This window comes from Aulonocara stuartgranti, assembly GCF_965226115.1.
Source record: "Aulonocara stuartgranti genome assembly, chromosome: 10".
Classification (NCBI taxonomy): Eukaryota; Metazoa; Chordata; class Actinopteri; order Cichliformes; family Cichlidae; genus Aulonocara; species Aulonocara stuartgranti.
The window spans coordinates 33077236-33095506 of NC_138946.1; the positions used below are offsets into that span (position 1 = coordinate 33077236).

The 18271-nt window shown below is 44.3% G+C and overlaps 1 protein-coding gene across 1 annotated transcript; it reads left to right on the top strand.

The window, feature by feature from the left end:
• Positions 1-1377: 1377 nt before the first annotated feature.
• On the top strand, positions 1378-17844 carry prdm15 (PR domain containing 15). Its single transcript, XM_082549381.1, is given in 25 exon segments — positions 1378-1474; positions 1477-1490; positions 2053-2092; positions 2225-2318; positions 3130-3283; positions 3374-3526; positions 3625-3733; positions 3822-3905; positions 4163-4372; positions 6124-6333; positions 6431-6525; positions 6607-6694; positions 6772-6939; positions 9721-9815; positions 9900-10031; positions 10594-10734; positions 10835-10998; positions 11355-11434; positions 11771-11890; positions 11999-12130; positions 12500-12583; positions 14207-14382; positions 14479-14559; positions 15377-15598; positions 16793-17844. Coding segments are annotated over 25 exon segments (3465 nt in total). The 5' UTR covers positions 1378-1392; the 3' UTR covers positions 17330-17844.
• Positions 17845-18271: the final 427 nt, after the last annotated feature.

Genomic DNA, 18271 nt, shown 5'->3' on the forward strand with positions numbered 1-18271 from the left:
TTCGGGCATTTAAACGATGCCAAAGTGTTAACAAACTATCCCACACAACGTTACATCCCCACCAGCTGCCTGAACCATACAAGACGGAGTGGATTCATGCTGCCGTGTTATTTATACTAACTTCCACATCCACACGTGGTTGCAGAAATTGAGACTAGGCTATGTTTTTGTGAGCCTGCGCAAATTGTACCCTTGGTTTCCTGTTCTTTGCTGACAGCACGGCACCCCGTGTGGTCTTCTGCTGCTGTGGCCAACCTGCCTCAGGGTTTTGCATTCAGAGATGCTCTTCTGGTTGAAACAAGTGGTTATTTGATTTACAGTTTTCCAGTCTGGCCATTCAGCTTTAACCTAGAATAAACATCACTGGATATTTTCTCTTTTTCTGACTTTTTCTCTGTAAACTGTAGAGATGGTCGTGTGGGATCAGCAGTTTGTGAAGTACTCGGACCAGCCTGTCTGTCACCAACAACAAAGCCACAATTGTGGAGATCCCTTTAATCACCTTTCTTCCTCCTTCTGATGTTTGGTTTGAATTTCAACAGACCGTCTTAGCCATCTGTACATGCCTCAACACACTGAGTTGCTGCCATGTTATTGGCTGACTGGATCTTTGCATTAATAAATGAATGAAGCAGTTGGATGTAGCAAAGTGGCTGGTGAGTATATTGTGCCTTTTATGTCTATATTTTTCTAATCCCCTAGAACAACTAGTAAATGTCTGTTGTTGTCAGACCTCAAACAATTAAGGCAACTCATTGCCTCAATGGTCCAACCTTCACTATCTGTCCTCTGCACATGTCCAGACTATCACAACTTCATGCAACAACTATGACAGGCCACACAGGCGATCTGTCAGCTGTTAGTACAGTCCTTCAGACATGCCCACTCTGAGTGCTAACATAAGGAGACAACGTTACAGTTTTATTATATAGTTTATCATATTAGAATTTAGTAACTGTGAAGTTATAACAAATATAATAAGTGGGCTTACTTAATCTCAAAAAAAGAGTCCATATTAATCAAAGAAACTCCAAATATTTAACTAGTACAGTTTAGTAACTCGCACTGCTCCACGTGTTTCATCACTTTGCTTATAGAAAGACATTTTGGTATAAAGACAACATTGTAAAAAGCTTCTTGACACTGAAATATAATTTTCATTAAATGTGTTGTTAAGACTGAAACAGAAAGCGAAACGTTGTTGTGACAGCAAACGTTGTCGGAAGTTTGATAAAGTAGTTATAAGCAGCAGCTTACGCTAACATGCTGCCTTTTAGTATTTTGTGCACATTTTTGTTAACTTCTGCAGTTTCTATAAGACTAAAAACTGTTACACGTATGAGGTAGTAGGTCCTAGGTTAGCGCCATTGTGTTGCGCCTACATTTCCCATAATGCAGTCGGGGCTGCTCGTTTCCGGTCCTGCGCCGTTTCTGGAGCGGATTGGAACCCGGAGTCAGGATTTGGTAAATGAAGGGGTTTTGCAGAAAAGGTAACGTGTTTCCCGACCAATACACGCCGCCTTTCTACCAAATGGAGACGCAGTTTGGTAGTAAAGGTGCAGCTGATCCGTCCGGTTCGGTCCGAGTTTACCCGAAACGCCTCCACCACACACTGGCGGCCGTTGAATAGCATTGACTCCGGTTTGGGGGTTTGCGTCTCCGGTCCATCCGCCATGCCGACTGTTCTTTGTTACATTTTAGCAAAGAGCAGCCGCTCAGATCGGAGTTAAAACCCGGCTAGAGTTTGGGAACGACTCAAATCCTGGATCCCGTCTATTCCCCGGGCTGCATATGTTCAAATACACGCGTCAACTGTTTCGCGTAGAACAAAAACCAGCTAATGTTTCCATAAGGCACTAGTGTACAGCCGGTAGGGCTGATGCATTCACGTACACCTGAAGGGTCCCACATTAAACGATGAGCAGGCTCAGAAGTTCAGTTACATCCTGAAACACTCGTTAAAGTACTTCCTTCGTGTAAATGTGCAGTAAAACTGAGTGCGACCAGGCTGCTGCTCTCTGGTAAACATGCAAACACTTTCCCTCTCTGTAGGTTGGCATAATGGCTGAACAGACGCCAGATGAGTTCATCTGTGAGTATGACTCCAGCCCTTACTGTCCCGTGTGTGTGTGTGTGTGTGTGTGTGTGTGTGTGTGTGTGTGTGTGTGTGCGTGTGTGTGTGAGAGAAAGCACTATGAAGACAGATGTGATGTGTATCTGACAGGGTGCGAGGACTGTGGCCAGTACCATGACTCTGAGTGTCCTGAACTTGGGCCGGTGGTGACTGTCCAGGACTCCTTCGTCCTCAGCCGAGCTCGGTGAGTGACAGCTGGAGGTGTCAGGTGGGGGTTTGGGCCATTCTTTGAACTCAAGTTTCTTTCTAAAGATTCAATCAGAGCAAAACCAAAGAAGGAGAAACATCGATCCCTGCTAGCGCTGACGTCCAGTCATCCTGACCTGTGAAATTACAAACCCCATTCATGTGTCACCTTATTGCTGTTCTAGACCTTGCAAAGAGATTGTCCAAGTATCCCACTGTGGGTGGTTGCGTTTCTGCCACTTGCAGCTTCATCCTAAATGTGGAACTTTTTAACTTTAAACATAATAGATTTCTCACTCGATGCTTTCTTCTCACAAGCATACAGCTGCCTTCCTCGAGCCTCAGCCTGCAGTTTCTTTTTTTGTTTGTGTTTTCTCTCTTTCTCATTCTCTGATATTTTGCATCATTGGGGCTTCTGTCTATAATATTGCACAAAATTACTCAAAAGGGGAGGACACACCATTTTTCAGCATTTTAGCAAAGTAAGCATACTGAATCAAGTGATGCTGAAACTAAGGGATCACAAGAAGGCAGGAGGCTGGCCTTGTTATTGTAAAGACCCTACAATAACCAGATCATCCTCTGTGATCAAGCACTTAGCAACAGCGGCAGTAAGAGTCCCTGTTTTAACAGGAAGAAACTTCTGGGAGGAGTCTGCAGTAACAGGTTGGGGGTCGTGATTGGTGATGATGCAGAGTTGAGATTAAAGAGTGAGGGTTGTCGCTTTCAGCTTTTATCATGCTTTTAGCTTACATACTGAACAGACAGTAATCAGGAGTTTATGCCATGTTGCTCTTTCCTTGGATCAGGTCGTCTCTTCCGGACAGCCTGGAGATCAGAGAGATGGGAAATGGAGAGGAGGGGGTGTTTGTCCTGCACCGGCTGGTCAAGAGGACTCGGTTTGGGCCCTTTGAAGCAAAGAGGGTTCCCCACCTGGAGAAGGAAGGAGCGTTCCCCCTGAAGGTGCACTTAAACCCTCTGCTTTAAACTGTACATGTGCATGTGGTTTTTAACTTTAACTTCCTTCTTGATCCTCTCTCTGTTGTTGGGCAGATCTTCAAGAAGGACGGTGTAGTGGTGTGTTTTGACTCCAGCAGTGAGGAGGACTGCAACTGGATGATGCTGGTGCGACCTGCCAGCGACCACAAGCACCAGAATCTGACGGCTTACCAGCAGGATGACGAAGTGTACTTCAACACCTCCCAGGTATCTTCCTCCACCTGAAACCTGCGCGGCTCCTTCACCTCTGTAAGCAGACTGATTTGTTGATCCACGTGCATACCTGCCGCTGTTGTGTTTCCCAGGATGTGCTGCCAGGAACAGAGCTGAGAGTCTGGTATGGAGCGTTCTATGCCAAGAAGATGGAGAAGCCCATGCTGAAACCCCCACTTCAGCCACTGCTGCCTCCACCAGGTAGCTTTGGTTACAGCACAGATGCTGTGTTGGGGTACCATGGAAACTGTGAGAGTTACATCTTCTCGCTTTTCTCTTTTTCAATCAGATGTGACAGCTCCATCCGCTAAATCTGAGATCTCAGAGAAAAGTGGAGCCCACATGCCTCCAGCGGCTGAAGACAGCAGCACAGGTAGGATCATTAAAAACACCCACCACCTCCAGTTCACACGTCTTTGAAATGTTTTCCCATATTTTAGCTAAGTTTGTGATTATAATCCTTTTTTTTTCTTTTAACTGCATCAATTTTTCAGCAGCTTTTTGTTTTGGCAGCAAGTCCAGCATGAGTGAACGCCACATGTTCACCCGTTCAAAAGATTCTAAGCTGAACAAAACGCTGCGTCATGATCGCACACGCTGACTCATCTGCCCCTTTTCTGTGGATCACAGGCGACATGCTGAGCCACCTCAACGAGGTAAAGACGGTAACGGTGCTTCCAGCAGAGCAACTCCTGCCCCAGGGGGAATGCCTGGTTGGTCCTGATGAGGAGGAGGGCATCTCCCCTGCAGCGCAGCCCAGCCCCAAGAGAGGGCACAGCCGAGGGAGGAGGGCTAAAGGACGCAGGCCCAGTGCTGCAGCTGCAGCAAGCAAAAACAGAGGTGAGAAGAAAGTGAGAGTCAGGCTTGGGCAAAAAAAAACTTTGTGAAACATATTCTGGCTTGCAGCGGTTAAATGAAGATGATCGCATGATATTTAGAATGCATGCTGCACCAGTTAAAACACAAAGCAAAAGTAGATCGAGTGCTCCCTCGGTCAGCGCCTGTTTCCTGCACAACACAGCTCAAAGTTTCTGGATATAGTCACTACGTTAAGACGGATCAAATTCAAATGTGTAGCACAGCAGGAGGTGAAGAGCTTGTTCTTTGAAGCGGATCATCGTCCGCTGTTTGGAAATACAGCAGATAACAAGTAATGTTGACCAAGAACAAAGCAACAAGTGTCGTAGAGTCGCGTCTGCACCACAGAACACAGAAAAGACACAAAGACAGTTAATGCATGAAGATCCTGCAGTGCTGAGGTGAATCGCCCAGTGTCAACTCAGACGAGGCTCCTTGTATCCATCCAGCTCACAAAGTCACCAACCAATCACATTCCATCTGAACAAAGATGTGTGCCCACTAAACACGTCGAGCCAGGAATGTTTCGGGTCTCTGGTTTACTTAATGGAAAAAACATATGTTGTCCCCTCATGCAATTATTTTTCCAAAGTGGCAAAACCTGCGCTGTATGCAAATCACCACCAGGGGAAAAGAGAGGGATCTCACGTGTGTCAAGTACTTTTCTACTTTTTCGAGAAGCCAGACAGAAACTCCTCAGTAAGAGTCACATGACAGCCCACCTATAGTTTTCCAAAAAGCACCCCAAGGACGCTCAGACCATGAGAAACTAAGTTCTCTGGTCTGATGAAACAAAGATTACACTCTTTGGCTTGAATGCCAAGTGACAACCAAGCACGGCTCATCACATGGATGATCTCATCCCTACAGTGAAGCATGGTGGCAGCAGCATCACGCTGGGGGGATGTTGTTTAGAAGCGAACTGGGAGACTAGTCAGGGTGGAGGTAAAGGTCAATGCAGCGATGCACAGAGCCATGATGTTGATGTTAACCTGCTAGAGCGCTCTGGACCTCAGACTAGGGTGAAGGTTCATCTTCTAACACAGGGGTGGGGATATCTAAAACCTGCAGGTCAACACACCGGAATCAAATCATTAGTTCATTACCAGGCGTCTGGTGAACTTCATGACATGTTGAGGAGGTCATTTAGCCATTTAAATCAGCTGTGTTGGATCAAAGACACATCTAAAACCTGCAGGACACCGGCCCTCGACGCCTGCAGTTCCTCCACCTCTGTTCTAACAGGACAATGACCCTAAACACACAGCCAAGATAACAGAGGAGTGGCTTTAGAAATTTCCCTCAATGGCCCAGTCACACCCCAGAGTTGAACCTGGCTGAACGTCTCTGGAAAGATCTGAAAATGGCTGTGCACCAACACTCCCAATCCAAACTGCTGGAGCTTGAGAGATTCTGCAAAGAAGAGTGGGAAACCCCAAAAATAGGTGTGCTAGCTTGTAGCATCATACTCAAAAAGACTTGAGGCTGTAATTGCTGCCAAAGGTGCTTCCAAGCTACCAAGGTATCGAGCAAAGGCTGTGAATATTTATGTACATGTTATATTTCAAACAAACTTCATCACTTTGTCATTACAGAGCATCGCATGTAGAGTTCTGAGGTGAAAAATGACTATGATTAATTTTGCAATAAGGGCGTAAAACGATCAAGTGTGGAACACGAGCTCATCTACGGTCGCTCCGTCGACTTTGACGTTGGGTTCCTGATGTGTGCAGATGTGAAGCCCCCACTGGTGAGCTCGGAGCCTGTAGCGTCAGAGGGGGGAACGAGAGCGGCAGAGAACAGCAGCCCACTGAGCACTCCAGACAGCGGGCCTGTCCTGAAGAGGCACAGAGCGAGAGAGCACAAGAAGGTCTACGCTTGCCCCCGCTGCAACAAGGTCTTCCAGAACAGCAGCAACCTCAACAGACACATTCGATCTCATGGTACAGTTGTGGCTGTGATGGCGTCATCTCCAGATAGAGTTCAATTCAGGAGGAGTGAGTATGTTTACTAAAAGGTCCCTTCATGTGTGGTCGGCAGGTGATAAGCTGTTCAAGTGCGATGAATGTGACAAGTTGTTCAGCCGTAAGGAGAGCCTGAAGCAGCACATCTCATACAAGCACAGCAAGAACGTGGTAAGTGCGTTTCGAACGGCCGGATCGAGGGTTTCAGCCGCTCCAGCGGTTAATGACGTCGTGTGTTTATCCCCCCAACAGCCTGACCAAGAGTACAAGTACAAATGCAACACCTGTGAGAAATCTTTTCGCCTGGAAAATGCCTTAAAGTTCCACAACTGCCGGACAGGTAGGTTTGCCTCTTTTCTTTTCCCCCTCGTTTCTGATCACATTTCTAACCATCCTCTTTTCATTCCTTCTCTCCAGACGACAAGACGTTCCAGTGTGATATCTGCTCGCGGTTCTTCTCCACCAACAGCAACCTCTCCAAGCACAAGAAGAAGCACGGCGAGAAGCTCTACTCCTGTGAAATCTGCAACAAGATGTTCTACCGCAAAGACGTGATGCAGGAGCACCACAGGAGGCACGGTTTGGGTGAGTGCATGAGAACACAGAGCAGCGTTTGATTATTAATGCTATTTTTTCACAGTACTAGAATGATGAGAGCAAAATGCTTCTCGTGCTTTTTATGGTTGATGAAAAGCATTACGGGAATAAATAAATCAGAGTATGGATAGTTAAACTCCCTCCCAGGCAGTCGTGCCACTGGTCTTATCAGTCACTGTGATTATGCAAGACAAAGAGAATTTCCAGGAAACGTCTCGCAGTCAAGTCTGCAACTGGAGACTCTGTAGGCCTGAACCTTTAAGGTTTTTAGAACAGAGAGATTTTCTGCAAAACACTCCAAAGTTCATGTGTCCATATTGCTCAATCATAGCTTCTTAAATAATCAGGCCCCATCTTATCTTATAGACTTCATAGTACCATATCGCCCCAGTAGAGCACTTTACTCTCACACCGTTGATTATTTAAAAGTAGAATGGGAGGCAGAGCCTTCAGCTTTCAGGCCCCTCTTCTGTGGAACCAGCTCCCAGTTTGGACACCAGACACCCTCTCTGCTCTAAAGATTAGGCTTAAAACTTTCCCGTTTGATAAAGCTTATAGTCATGTGACCCTGAGCTATTCCTTAGCTATGGCACAATAAGCCTAGGCTTCCTTCACCTCATTTCACTGTGTGTGTGCTTACACAACACTCGGCATTAATCATTAGTCGTTTTTAATCTCCGGCTCTTCCACAGTGTCTCTTTTGTCCCGTCTCCCTCCCCTGAGCCGTGTTCTGCTGGAGTTTTTCCTGCTTGCTCATAGGGGGTCGTTTGATTGTTGGGGTTTTCTCTGTATTATTGTTGGGTCCTCGCAAATAGGAAGAGTCTCGAGGCAACTGTGACTTGGTGCTGTGTAAGCAAAACTATTGGTCAGATCTCTGCAGGTTGTTTTCAGAGACCTCTGTGTGTTCGACTCCAGCTGGTTTGATCGGTTGCTGAGAAACATCCCCATAGCCCGATGCAGCCACCGCCATGCTTTACTGTAGGGGTTAGGTAGGCAATGAGCGGAGGAGCTCTACAAATGTTTGAGTTCAGAGAATACTTTTAACTAGAGATGGACCGATCCGATATTACGTATCGGTATCGGTCCGATACTGACCTAAATTACTGGATCGGATATCGGAGAAAAATAAAAAATGTAATCCGATCCATTAAATATCACGAAAGCACCTCACAAAACTTGCAACACACCGTAACTCACCTCAGGTTAGCACGTCGGAGCAGTATGCATCACGTGATAGAGCGGCTGTGGCATGCGGGACCTGTCGGTGGTCTGGATAGCATGTGGAGCTTCGCTAGCAACCCGGCATTTCATCTCCGACAAAGTTATCCCCGAGAGAAGTAAAGCAAGTGTGTAAGTCCATCTCTGAATGTTTGTAAAGCATTCCTGCGTTAAGCTTAACAAGCGATATATGGAGCGACTGCCTCTTCTTGCTGCTACTTCAATCATGAAACTGCTTAACGATCAGCTGATCGGCTTTTCTGTCGCGAGTCCGTGTCTCTAGTTTGCTTTTGGCCCACTTTGCACCAGAAAGAGGAAACCAGCGGCTGAACAACAGCAGCACGTTTAAGCTTGATAAGCTGTTGTTAGAATTTATTTAATATTACTTTCTACTCGAGGATCTTTTTCTACGTAGCTGACGGCTGGTAACTGTGCAGGGGCGGATCTAGCAAAGTTTAGCCAGGGGGGCCGATAGGGCATGAACAGGGAAAAGGGGGCACAAAGACATACTTTTCTTTCTTATTCTCATTTAAAATGTCTAGTTTTTAATAAATAATTATCTGACAGCCAAAGTTTTAATTTGATGTAAAATGAATAGAAGTCAATTACTGTATATAGTGACTATTAAGTCTAATATATATACCCTAGTAAGCTATAGTACTTTTTCCTTTGGGAAGGTACCATCTGTGCAGTCTGCAATTTTGTTGAAGAAAGATGTTGAATCTATTTAATATTTCTTGAAAAATAATTGATTTCTGTGCATTTTTTTTCACACTGCATCAAATTAAGGTTGATTACGTCGATTAAGCATCATGAGGTGGAGCGTGAGGGGTGGTTCCCTATTTTTTATTTATTTATTTTTGTTGTTGCTGGGAGTTGGAACACTATTAGTTAGGTTGCTTAATATTTACACTAAGTACTCTTTAAAATACCAGAATAGGGAGGATGGTGTAGGTTTAAGTTTATTAGATTGATCAGTATTGCTGAACTATGAAATGTTTTTTTTTGCATACAGGTATAACAGAATAGCTTTAGTGTAGTTGTTGTTTTAAACTTGAGTATGAACTTATACAAAATGCAGCAAGATGTTTAAAAAACAGTTTTGTTGATTAAAAAACACTATATCGGATTCATATCGGTATCGGCAGATATCCAAATTTATGATATCGGTATCGGACATAAAAAAGTGGTATCGTGCCATCTCTACTTTTAACCATACCATGAGAGCTATTTAATCACTGTGTAGCAAATATTAAGTGATTTGTTGTTTTGTGAGTTTAGCCAGGCAGCAACAAATGATATAAAACAGTTATTTGAAGCCGTTCATATGATTGCATTACTCTGGCATTGTTAGTGGTAATCATATTGAATCTCACTGTGTAAACGATTTCATAAAACTGAGAAGGATTCGACTTTCACGTCTCCCACACAAACACACAGATAACCAAGTCAGAGCTGAGCAGCCTGGTGCATTTTTGCACCGTTTAGATGGATTTCTTCTGTTGGCCCTGACGCTCTTCGCTAAACTAAACCTAAAATCCATACGCACAGGACCAAAGCACATGAAGAGAGAGGAGCTGGAGGCCAATGGAGAAGAAGGGACCAAGTACAGGAAGGAGCCGTCACCCTGTCCCATTTGCAGCAAGGTAAGCCGTCTGCACGCGTCGGCTCATGGCATCACTTCATCGTTCACCTGCTTCACTGCAGTGTGTTTCTGTGTGTGCGCACAGGTGTTCTCCTGCAGGAGTAACATGAACAAGCATCTGTTGACTCACGGCGATAAAAAGTACACCTGTGAGATCTGCGGTCGCAAGTTCTTCCGTGTAGACGTCCTCCGAGACCACATTCACGTGCACTTCAAGGTGAAACCTGCAACATTATCAGACCTTTTGAAGGGTTCGTTCACAGAGAAGCTGCTGTTTCATCACAAGATCAAAGAGTTTGTGTATATTACAAAAATGCAGGATTTATGGATGAAATGAATTTCTAGGATGAAAGCTGCACCACTGCTTATTCCACAGGACCAATGACGCATGTAGAGTCTGTTCCACTTGTTTAACAGCGCCGCTGCACATTTAGCTGCACAAATTCAGAACGCTTTTTTGGCTTTGGGCCTTTGAGTACTTGGTTTCCACTTTAATCACACACACAAGGATTTACAAGGATGCCACTTTGACTCAGATCAGGTATCAAAATGTGGTCCATCTCTGATTCAGTATTATAGACACCTGACAGAATATTCTATACATTTACATGTCCTCAGTCAGAATCTCACCATTTCTCTAAATTATAGAGAAGGGGACATATTTTTAAAAAAAAATCAGAAGCACTGCTACTCAGATAAGAAAAGATGAACTCAGAAATGCTCAGGTGCTCTCCAGATACCTGGCGTTCATCAGGTTGAATGACATCCTTTTATTTCAGGACATAGCCTTAATGGACGAGCAGGAAAGGGAAGGCTTCATCAAGAAGATCGGCATCTCAGCGGACGACAGTGACGAAACAGACGAGGATGAAGATGAAGATGACCCAGAGCACCATAAATATAACTGCAAAAAATGCCAAGTAAGCAATCGTCTGTCACGGAGAAACTCTGCAGTCACATGGAGCTCCACGTATCCCTGTGTCCCACACAAATAACACACGTCCTGCTTCTTGTCTCCAGCTGTCATTTGCAAAAGGAAAAGAGTACCTGAAGCACATCATGGAGCAGCACAAGGAGAAAGCCTACGGCTGCGGGATCTGTAACCGACGCTTTGCACTCAAAGCCACTTACAACGCTCACCTGGTCATCCACCGAGAGCAGCTGCCCGACCCTTCGGTGCAGAAGTAAGACAGTAGGAAGCAAGCAAGTACAAATGCTAGTCACAGTCTTGTGAGCCAGCAGAGAAATGTATAATTGTATAAAGAAGTACTTTTGAAATCTGGCGAGGAGAAGAATACATCTGATTCCTTTAAATATGTTCACGGGAGGAAAGGTAGTAACATTTGCGTGCAGCAGCCATTGAGTGCTAGTTACTAATCATCCATGCATGTGAGAGCTGAAATTGCTGACTTGCACCTAAAAGGAAATGATGTCATTTTTAGCGCAAACTGTGTATTTTTCAAAATAAAGGTACTAAATAACTATGAAGTCAGAAAAATGTACAGAAATCATTTTCAAATAGTTTCGCTCTTTCCTAAAGGTACATCCATCCATGTGAGATTTGTGGGCGAATATTCAATAGCATTGGAAATCTGGAAAGGCACAAGATCATCCACACAGGTGAAGTGTTTATTCTGTGGTCAGTGCTTAACAAATTTATTCGCCTACCACCCAGCGTAAGGTTTTTAAATGAACACTACTGGTAATCAGCAAAATGTTTCATCCAAACGCTAATCCCACAAGATTTTAATTGAAGTCACATTTTTAATGCTAAAATGTGTGTTTTTATAAAATAATGGCATAAAAATGTTCCTCTGTTCAGCAAAGCAGCTGAAAGTTGTAATCAAGGGCAGCACGTCAGTAAATGTACTTCCTACGCTGGCTCATACTCTCACAGGGTGAGTCTGTGCAAAGGTAACGTCACAATTAAAAAAAGATGTTTGTTCACTCATCCAGGGGTGAAGAGCCACGGCTGTGACAAATGCGGCAAATCGTTTGCAAGAAAGGACATGCTGAAGGAGCATCTCAGGGTGCACGACGACAACCGAGAGTACCTGTGCGCCGAGTGCGGGAAAGGTCATCGCACGCCTCATTGCTCTTTTCCCACCGTGTAAACTGAACGAGTAGACTTGAACTGGTGGTGGTTGAATTATTCTGAGATTGTGTCAACGTTTGCCTGCCCAGGTATGAAGACCAAACATGCTCTGCGGCACCACATGAAGCTCCACAAGGGCATCAAAGAGTACGAGTGTAAGGAGTGTAAGCGCAAGTTCGCCCAAAAGGTCAACATGCTGAAACACTACAAGAGACACACAGGTGAGTGAGAAGGTGTGCGTGTGCACGTAGAGCTCATTTTAATGCATTACCTTAGTCTAACACACACATACATATAGCATAAGCATGATGGGTTGGTTCCATGTACACGTTCAAACACACACCTGCACTAATGCTCAGTCACACACCCACAGCCGCTGTAATTCTTTTTGTCTGTGCAGCCCCCCCACACTGTCTTTACCCTAATTGTCTTGATTGTTCTCACTTGTCTCTATTGCAGTAAGAAAAAGTGTTTGTGTGTCACAGACATGAAGGATGTATACTGCAAAAAAAGCACTAAAAACCAAGCACACCTAACAGAGAATCACGTCATTGTCCCTCAGTGCTTGTTTTGTGTCACCGTGCTTGCAGGTATAAAGGACTTCATGTGCGAGTTGTGTGGAAAGACTTTCAGTGAGAGGACCACACTAGAGACTCACAAGCTCATCCACACAGGTATTTCATGTCACTGTGGCGTCATAAAACCAGACTGCTGTGCATTACTCGGTTATTACAAGCTGAACATGAAACTCTTTCATCTGAATCTACTTTCCTGCTACATTTAAATCAGAACATTGTAAACAGGACTGGACCAAAGCAAGTGAGAGGCTGATAAAGTCACACAGAAAGCAACTTATTACTTACAATCTTCAAATGTAATGCCATATGTAGTAATGTAATATCTTCTTTTAGTCATAATTTAAAGTGATTTTACCAAAAATAATTTTAGCTGTTAATGTTAACTGTTGTGGTATGAAAATGTAAGTTAGCTCTTATTAGTTGTTGATGAATAGAGGAAAGAGGAACTTTTGTTTGATCCCAAAAATAAGAAGGTTGACTTAAGTTAGCATAAAGGCTAAAATCAGTTTGGTCCAAAGGTAAACTTGCCAAAAAGCCCGTGACATGCAGCTGCTGCCAGGACCTTATGATTTAAGAAGCATGTTGTATCCTTTCATGTAAACGCCTGCTATTTTTGGACTGGAACAAATACTAGCATAATGTTAGCTACATGGTGCTAACTAAACAGTAGTTTCAAGTTTTGTACGGAGAAACAGTGTAGCCACATTTACCCATAATGAAGTTCTTTGGCTCGTGCTCCTCAGCCTTACATGAACATGTAGAAAGTGTGCAGTTATATTAAGAAGAAAATAACAGAAAATAGCAGTAATAATAATAATACTGATGATGATGATAAAAGAGAAAAAGAGAGAAAAAAATTCTCTAAATATTTAATAGTTAAGACAAGTTGGTATTTGCATGTTGTGCAAAACTTGTGCAACGAGCATTTAAGTGGCATTTGTTGAAGTGACAGTGTGTAGAGTCCTGTAGTTGTAGTGAGTGTGTAATGGTGTGTGCAGAACGGCAGCAGCTCGAAAGCCTGATGGCTTGTGGGTAGAAACTGTCTCTGCGTCTGCTAGCGCGGGTCTGGATGCTCCTGAACCGCCTGCCGGACGGCAGGACTGAGAAAAGTCTGTGGCTGGGATCGGAGAGGAGCCGCTGCATCTTCCTCACGCAGCGCTGTCTGTAGAGATCCTGCATGGCTGCCAGTTCAGTCCTGGTGATGCGCTGTGCTGTCCTCACCAGCCTCTGCAGAGCTTTGTGGTCCAGAGCATTACAGCTGCCGTACCAGGTGGTGATGCAGCCAGTCAGAGTAGTAGCTACACCTATGAAGCAAAGTTACAAACAATTTTTAGGAAAATGTGTTTTCTTTCTCAAACAAAAGTTTAATAAGACGGGGAAGGACTTGGAGATTTAGCAACTGAGATTGATACATTATTGAGCAAAATTATAATGGAGTAAATAATTTGTTACACGACTCGTTACATTACTTTTGCTCCATAAATTGACCTGAAACACGTTCACATAATTTCCAGTTCTGCTGTTCTACACACCAACATATATCCCTATCAAAGTCAGAACACACATGTGATCTTTCATATGTATGAACACAAATCCAACAACACAAAGCAAAGATGCTTTGGAGTGCATTACACACAACATTGAATATGATAGGGTTTAATTTGGGGCTTCATACTAGCTGATGCTGTCGAGCTGACCTCTCCTTCTCTGCTGCTGCAGTGGGTAAGACGTGGACATGTCCCACATGCGATAAGAAATATCTGACCGAGTACATGCTGCAGAAGCACGTCCACCTGACCCACGAAAAGGTAGAGGCCCAGTCGTGTCACCTCTGCGGGACAAAGGTGTCCACTCGCGCTTCTATGAACCGACACCTGCGACGCAAACATCCCGAGGTGAGTGGGGTCAGACCGGAGAGGAAACGACCCATATTACAGCACTCGAAAGGCAGACTCGGCCTGAAATGCTGTCCTTCTCCTATATGCCTACAGGTGGTGTCTGTGAGAATCGACGAGTTTGATGATCTTCAGGAAAATTTGTCAATGAATGAGTCATCGATCAGCATTGTGCAGGTTAGAATAAAATTCCGGATTTCTGACACCACAGACCAAAATCCAATTCATTGTATTTTGGTCTCGACCAGGCCTCCACCCATCGTCTTCAGATGGTCCAAAATGCAGCTGCTCGCCTGCTAGCTGGTACCAAACGGAGAGAGCGTATAACCCCAGTTTTAGCTTCTTTACACTTCCTGTCTCCTACAGGATCCAATTTAAACTTTTAAGTCGCTTAACGCCCGAGCGCCTTCTTACCTGTCTGAGCTCCTCTCTGTTTATGCTCCAGGAAAAACCACGAGGTCTAGCTCAGAATAGATGCTGTCCATCCCACGGACTTGTCTCCAATCTCATGGTCATAGATCCGTCTCTGTGACAGGTCCCAGACTTTGGAAAAGTCTCCCCCTAAATATTAGATCTGTACAAACACTGGAGCAATTTAAATCACTACTAAAGACACATTTTTATGCCCTGGCTTTTAACACACTCTGACCCAGGCATTCTGCTCTTATTTTAAATAGTTTTAGTTATTGTTTTAATTCTTTTATTGTCCTATTATTGTTTTATATTGTTATTATTGTATTACATTGTTGCTTTTTAATGCCATTTTTATATTGTTAAGCACTTTGTGCAGCATCGGCTGTTTGAAATGTGCTATATAAATAAATTTGACCTTGACCTTTGACCTTATTGGCAAACGAGGTGGTTTTAGGGAGGCGTAGCTATGGAAACACTGACAAACAACAAGAAACCATATTGTCTAAGTATGTCTGTGGTGTCAGCTGCCTTAAAATCTGCATTTTTCTGTACACTAAAGATGTTTCACTTCCTTCTGCAGCCCTCTCTGACCATGGAAAAAGACGGGATGTCTCAGGAGCGGCCCAGTCGACCTTCCCGACACCCCAAGAAGAAGCAGAGAAGCTCAGCTGAGCCGGAGCTCTCCGAGTCCGATGAATACGTTGACTTTGCTGAGCCAAGGCACGAAGCCATGTCAGAATTCAACGCCGTCATTGTCGGTGATGAGACTGAGACGAGCTCTGCTGTACAGAGCATCCAGCAGGTACGTGTGCACATTTCCCCCAGAAGATTCTGCTTTGTTGCTACAATAACGTGTCCAATTTCTTTCCCCCCGAACACCACGATAAGTGGATAAAGGCAGGCGGCCTGATTAAAAAGGAAAACACAGACTGAAGTTTTTCTCCCTGAAGAGCCCTTAAGTCACCCACAGCGGCTGGCTCGACATTGCCGATGAAAGGCAGAATAAATCTGGATTTGCACTTGTTTTGTTGATTATTTGATATGAAGTCATCATTTAATAACTGTGGCATTTGTCTAAAAATGTGGCAGTTGTCTAATAAAGGTTTTTTTTGAATGGGCTATAATGTTACATAACCTAATAAATTGCCGACTTTGGTAATTGTTGACCTAGTAGTTATGACTTCATTGGGAATCGTAGGATAAAATGTGGATCTGTTGAGTAAAGCAGGTGTAAAATACACACAGTCAAACCACAAAATGATTACATTTATAATATACAATTGTTTTCCTGCTGTTAAGACAGTGTTATGAAATTACACAGATGCAGTGCAACGCTTGAAGCCACAATTGACAGCTAAGGCTTTGTGATTACAGATGTGCTCAAACACATTAGACCTTTAACAATTTTAATAATATAACTATACAAACTGGCATGATGCTTAAATAGTTTGATTTAAAAATATGCAATAAGACGTAGTTTCTAATTTTATTTATTTATTTTCCATTTTTCAGATGTGTTTACTACATTATTTCTGTCTGGGCCACTTGAGTCAATATCAGACTGTTATTCCAGCTGCAGTAATTTATATTTGGCCTCTGTTCTGGAACTTTCCTAACATGTGCAGTATGGAAAGCCAAGAGGCCGGGAGAGCGGCAGCAGCAGCAACAACACATTTCTTCCTGTTAAAAGGGAGTTTTTCCTTCCCGCTGTCACCAAGTGCTTGATCACTGGGTGGTGTCTAATTGTTGGGGTTTTCTCTGCATTATTGTAAAGTCTGTACAATATAAATCACCTTGAAGTGACCGTTGTTGTCATTTGGTGCTATGTGAATGCAATAAAATTCAGTTCATTCAGCTCGCTGGCTGAGCTTGACTCACAGCCTCAGCCAGCTGCTGTTCCTCACAAACTTAGATTATAACAACAGTGTTGTGCTTTAGCGGCAGATGAGCTGCTTTCATCATCGAGTTGCAATTGATTCCATTGTTGCCGTTTCAGGTGGTGGTTCTGACCGACCCCAGTGCTCCATCAGCCTCCTCCCCCAACAGTTCAGTGGGACTGACCAACATCACAGTCACGCCCATCACCAGCCACGCCCCTGCCCAGTTTACCAGCCTGCAGCCTGTCGCCGTGGGCCACCTGACAGCCAGCGACCGGCCCCTCACACTGGACAACTCCATCCTCACGGTCACCTTTGACACAGTCAGTGGCTCCGCTATGCTGCACAACCGGTCTGCAGAACTCATCCCAGAGACTGTAGGTCCTGCTGGAAGCGGGACACCCCAGTCCGTCGCCCATTTCATCAACCTCGCCACTCTGGTCAACCCCATGGGCCACCAGCTAGAGGCCCCGACTCTGGCGTGGAGGCCTGTACCTGCAGCTGAGGGCAGCCAGGTCACTCCAGTGGTGGAGGGTGCACAGGGGGAGAGTCAGGAGGCCCAGAGCCAGGGCTCAGATCCAGGCCGGCCCAGCCAGAGCCAGCCAGCCACCCCTCAGCAGCAAAGCAGTTCTGCGCAACAGATGTTCAGCTACTGAGCAGACACTAGGGGTGCAGGTCACCTCACACAGATACTGTTACATAGTAGAGTAGATTTTTAACAAACTGTACAAAGTGATCACTGTCACCCAGATGCCTCTCCAGCCCAATGGAAGCAAATGGTATTGTCATATTTTTTAATAGTAAAACGGAAAACAAATTGTCAGTTAGTGAATCTGTTTTTGAGAAAATGAGGAAAAAATGTGCATTTAGCCACAATCACTGACGTCTGAAACCAAAGCAACTGTTGAATATTCTAACGCCTTATCAGCCTTGGGGGGAAATGCATGTTTTCGAGATAAACCTGCTGCTTGAACAATGAGATGTGGAAATGCACCAACATGAAAAGCAGATGAACTTTGTGACAAAGTGAAAATACGTTGACCACATTATAATAACACATGGTATTTGGTGTATTCCCTAAAGCAGCTGAGTGCTGAACATGATTTTCGAATGCTGTAAACTAATTATTGTCAACCTGTCTGAAATAAATATTGGCAGCCATTTTTAAAAATGATATTTTTAAAGAAAATTCATCAGGTCGTCCTTTTTGTATGTTGTCAGTTGTGACTGCAGCTGCAGAGAGCGCCTGATGGGTGGGCCTTTGCCCATGTGGCCTGGCCAAGTGCAGCCTGAAAAAGCCATATGGGCTCACCCTCCTGTAGGCCCATTTATTGTGGGCAGTCTAAGGCACACCTGTGCAACAGTCATGCTGTCTAATCAGCACCTTAATATGCCACACTAGTGAGGTGGGATGCAAAGGAGAAGTGCTCACTGACAGAGATTTAGACAGATTTGAGAGTAATGGTTGTTTTGTGCATGTAGAAAATGTTTCAGCTCATGAAAAATGGGAGCAAAAGTGTTGCATTTATATTTTTGTTCAGTGTTTCTACACTTACACAACACATTTTGACACTCTGTTGAATGCTTTTATTTTCAAA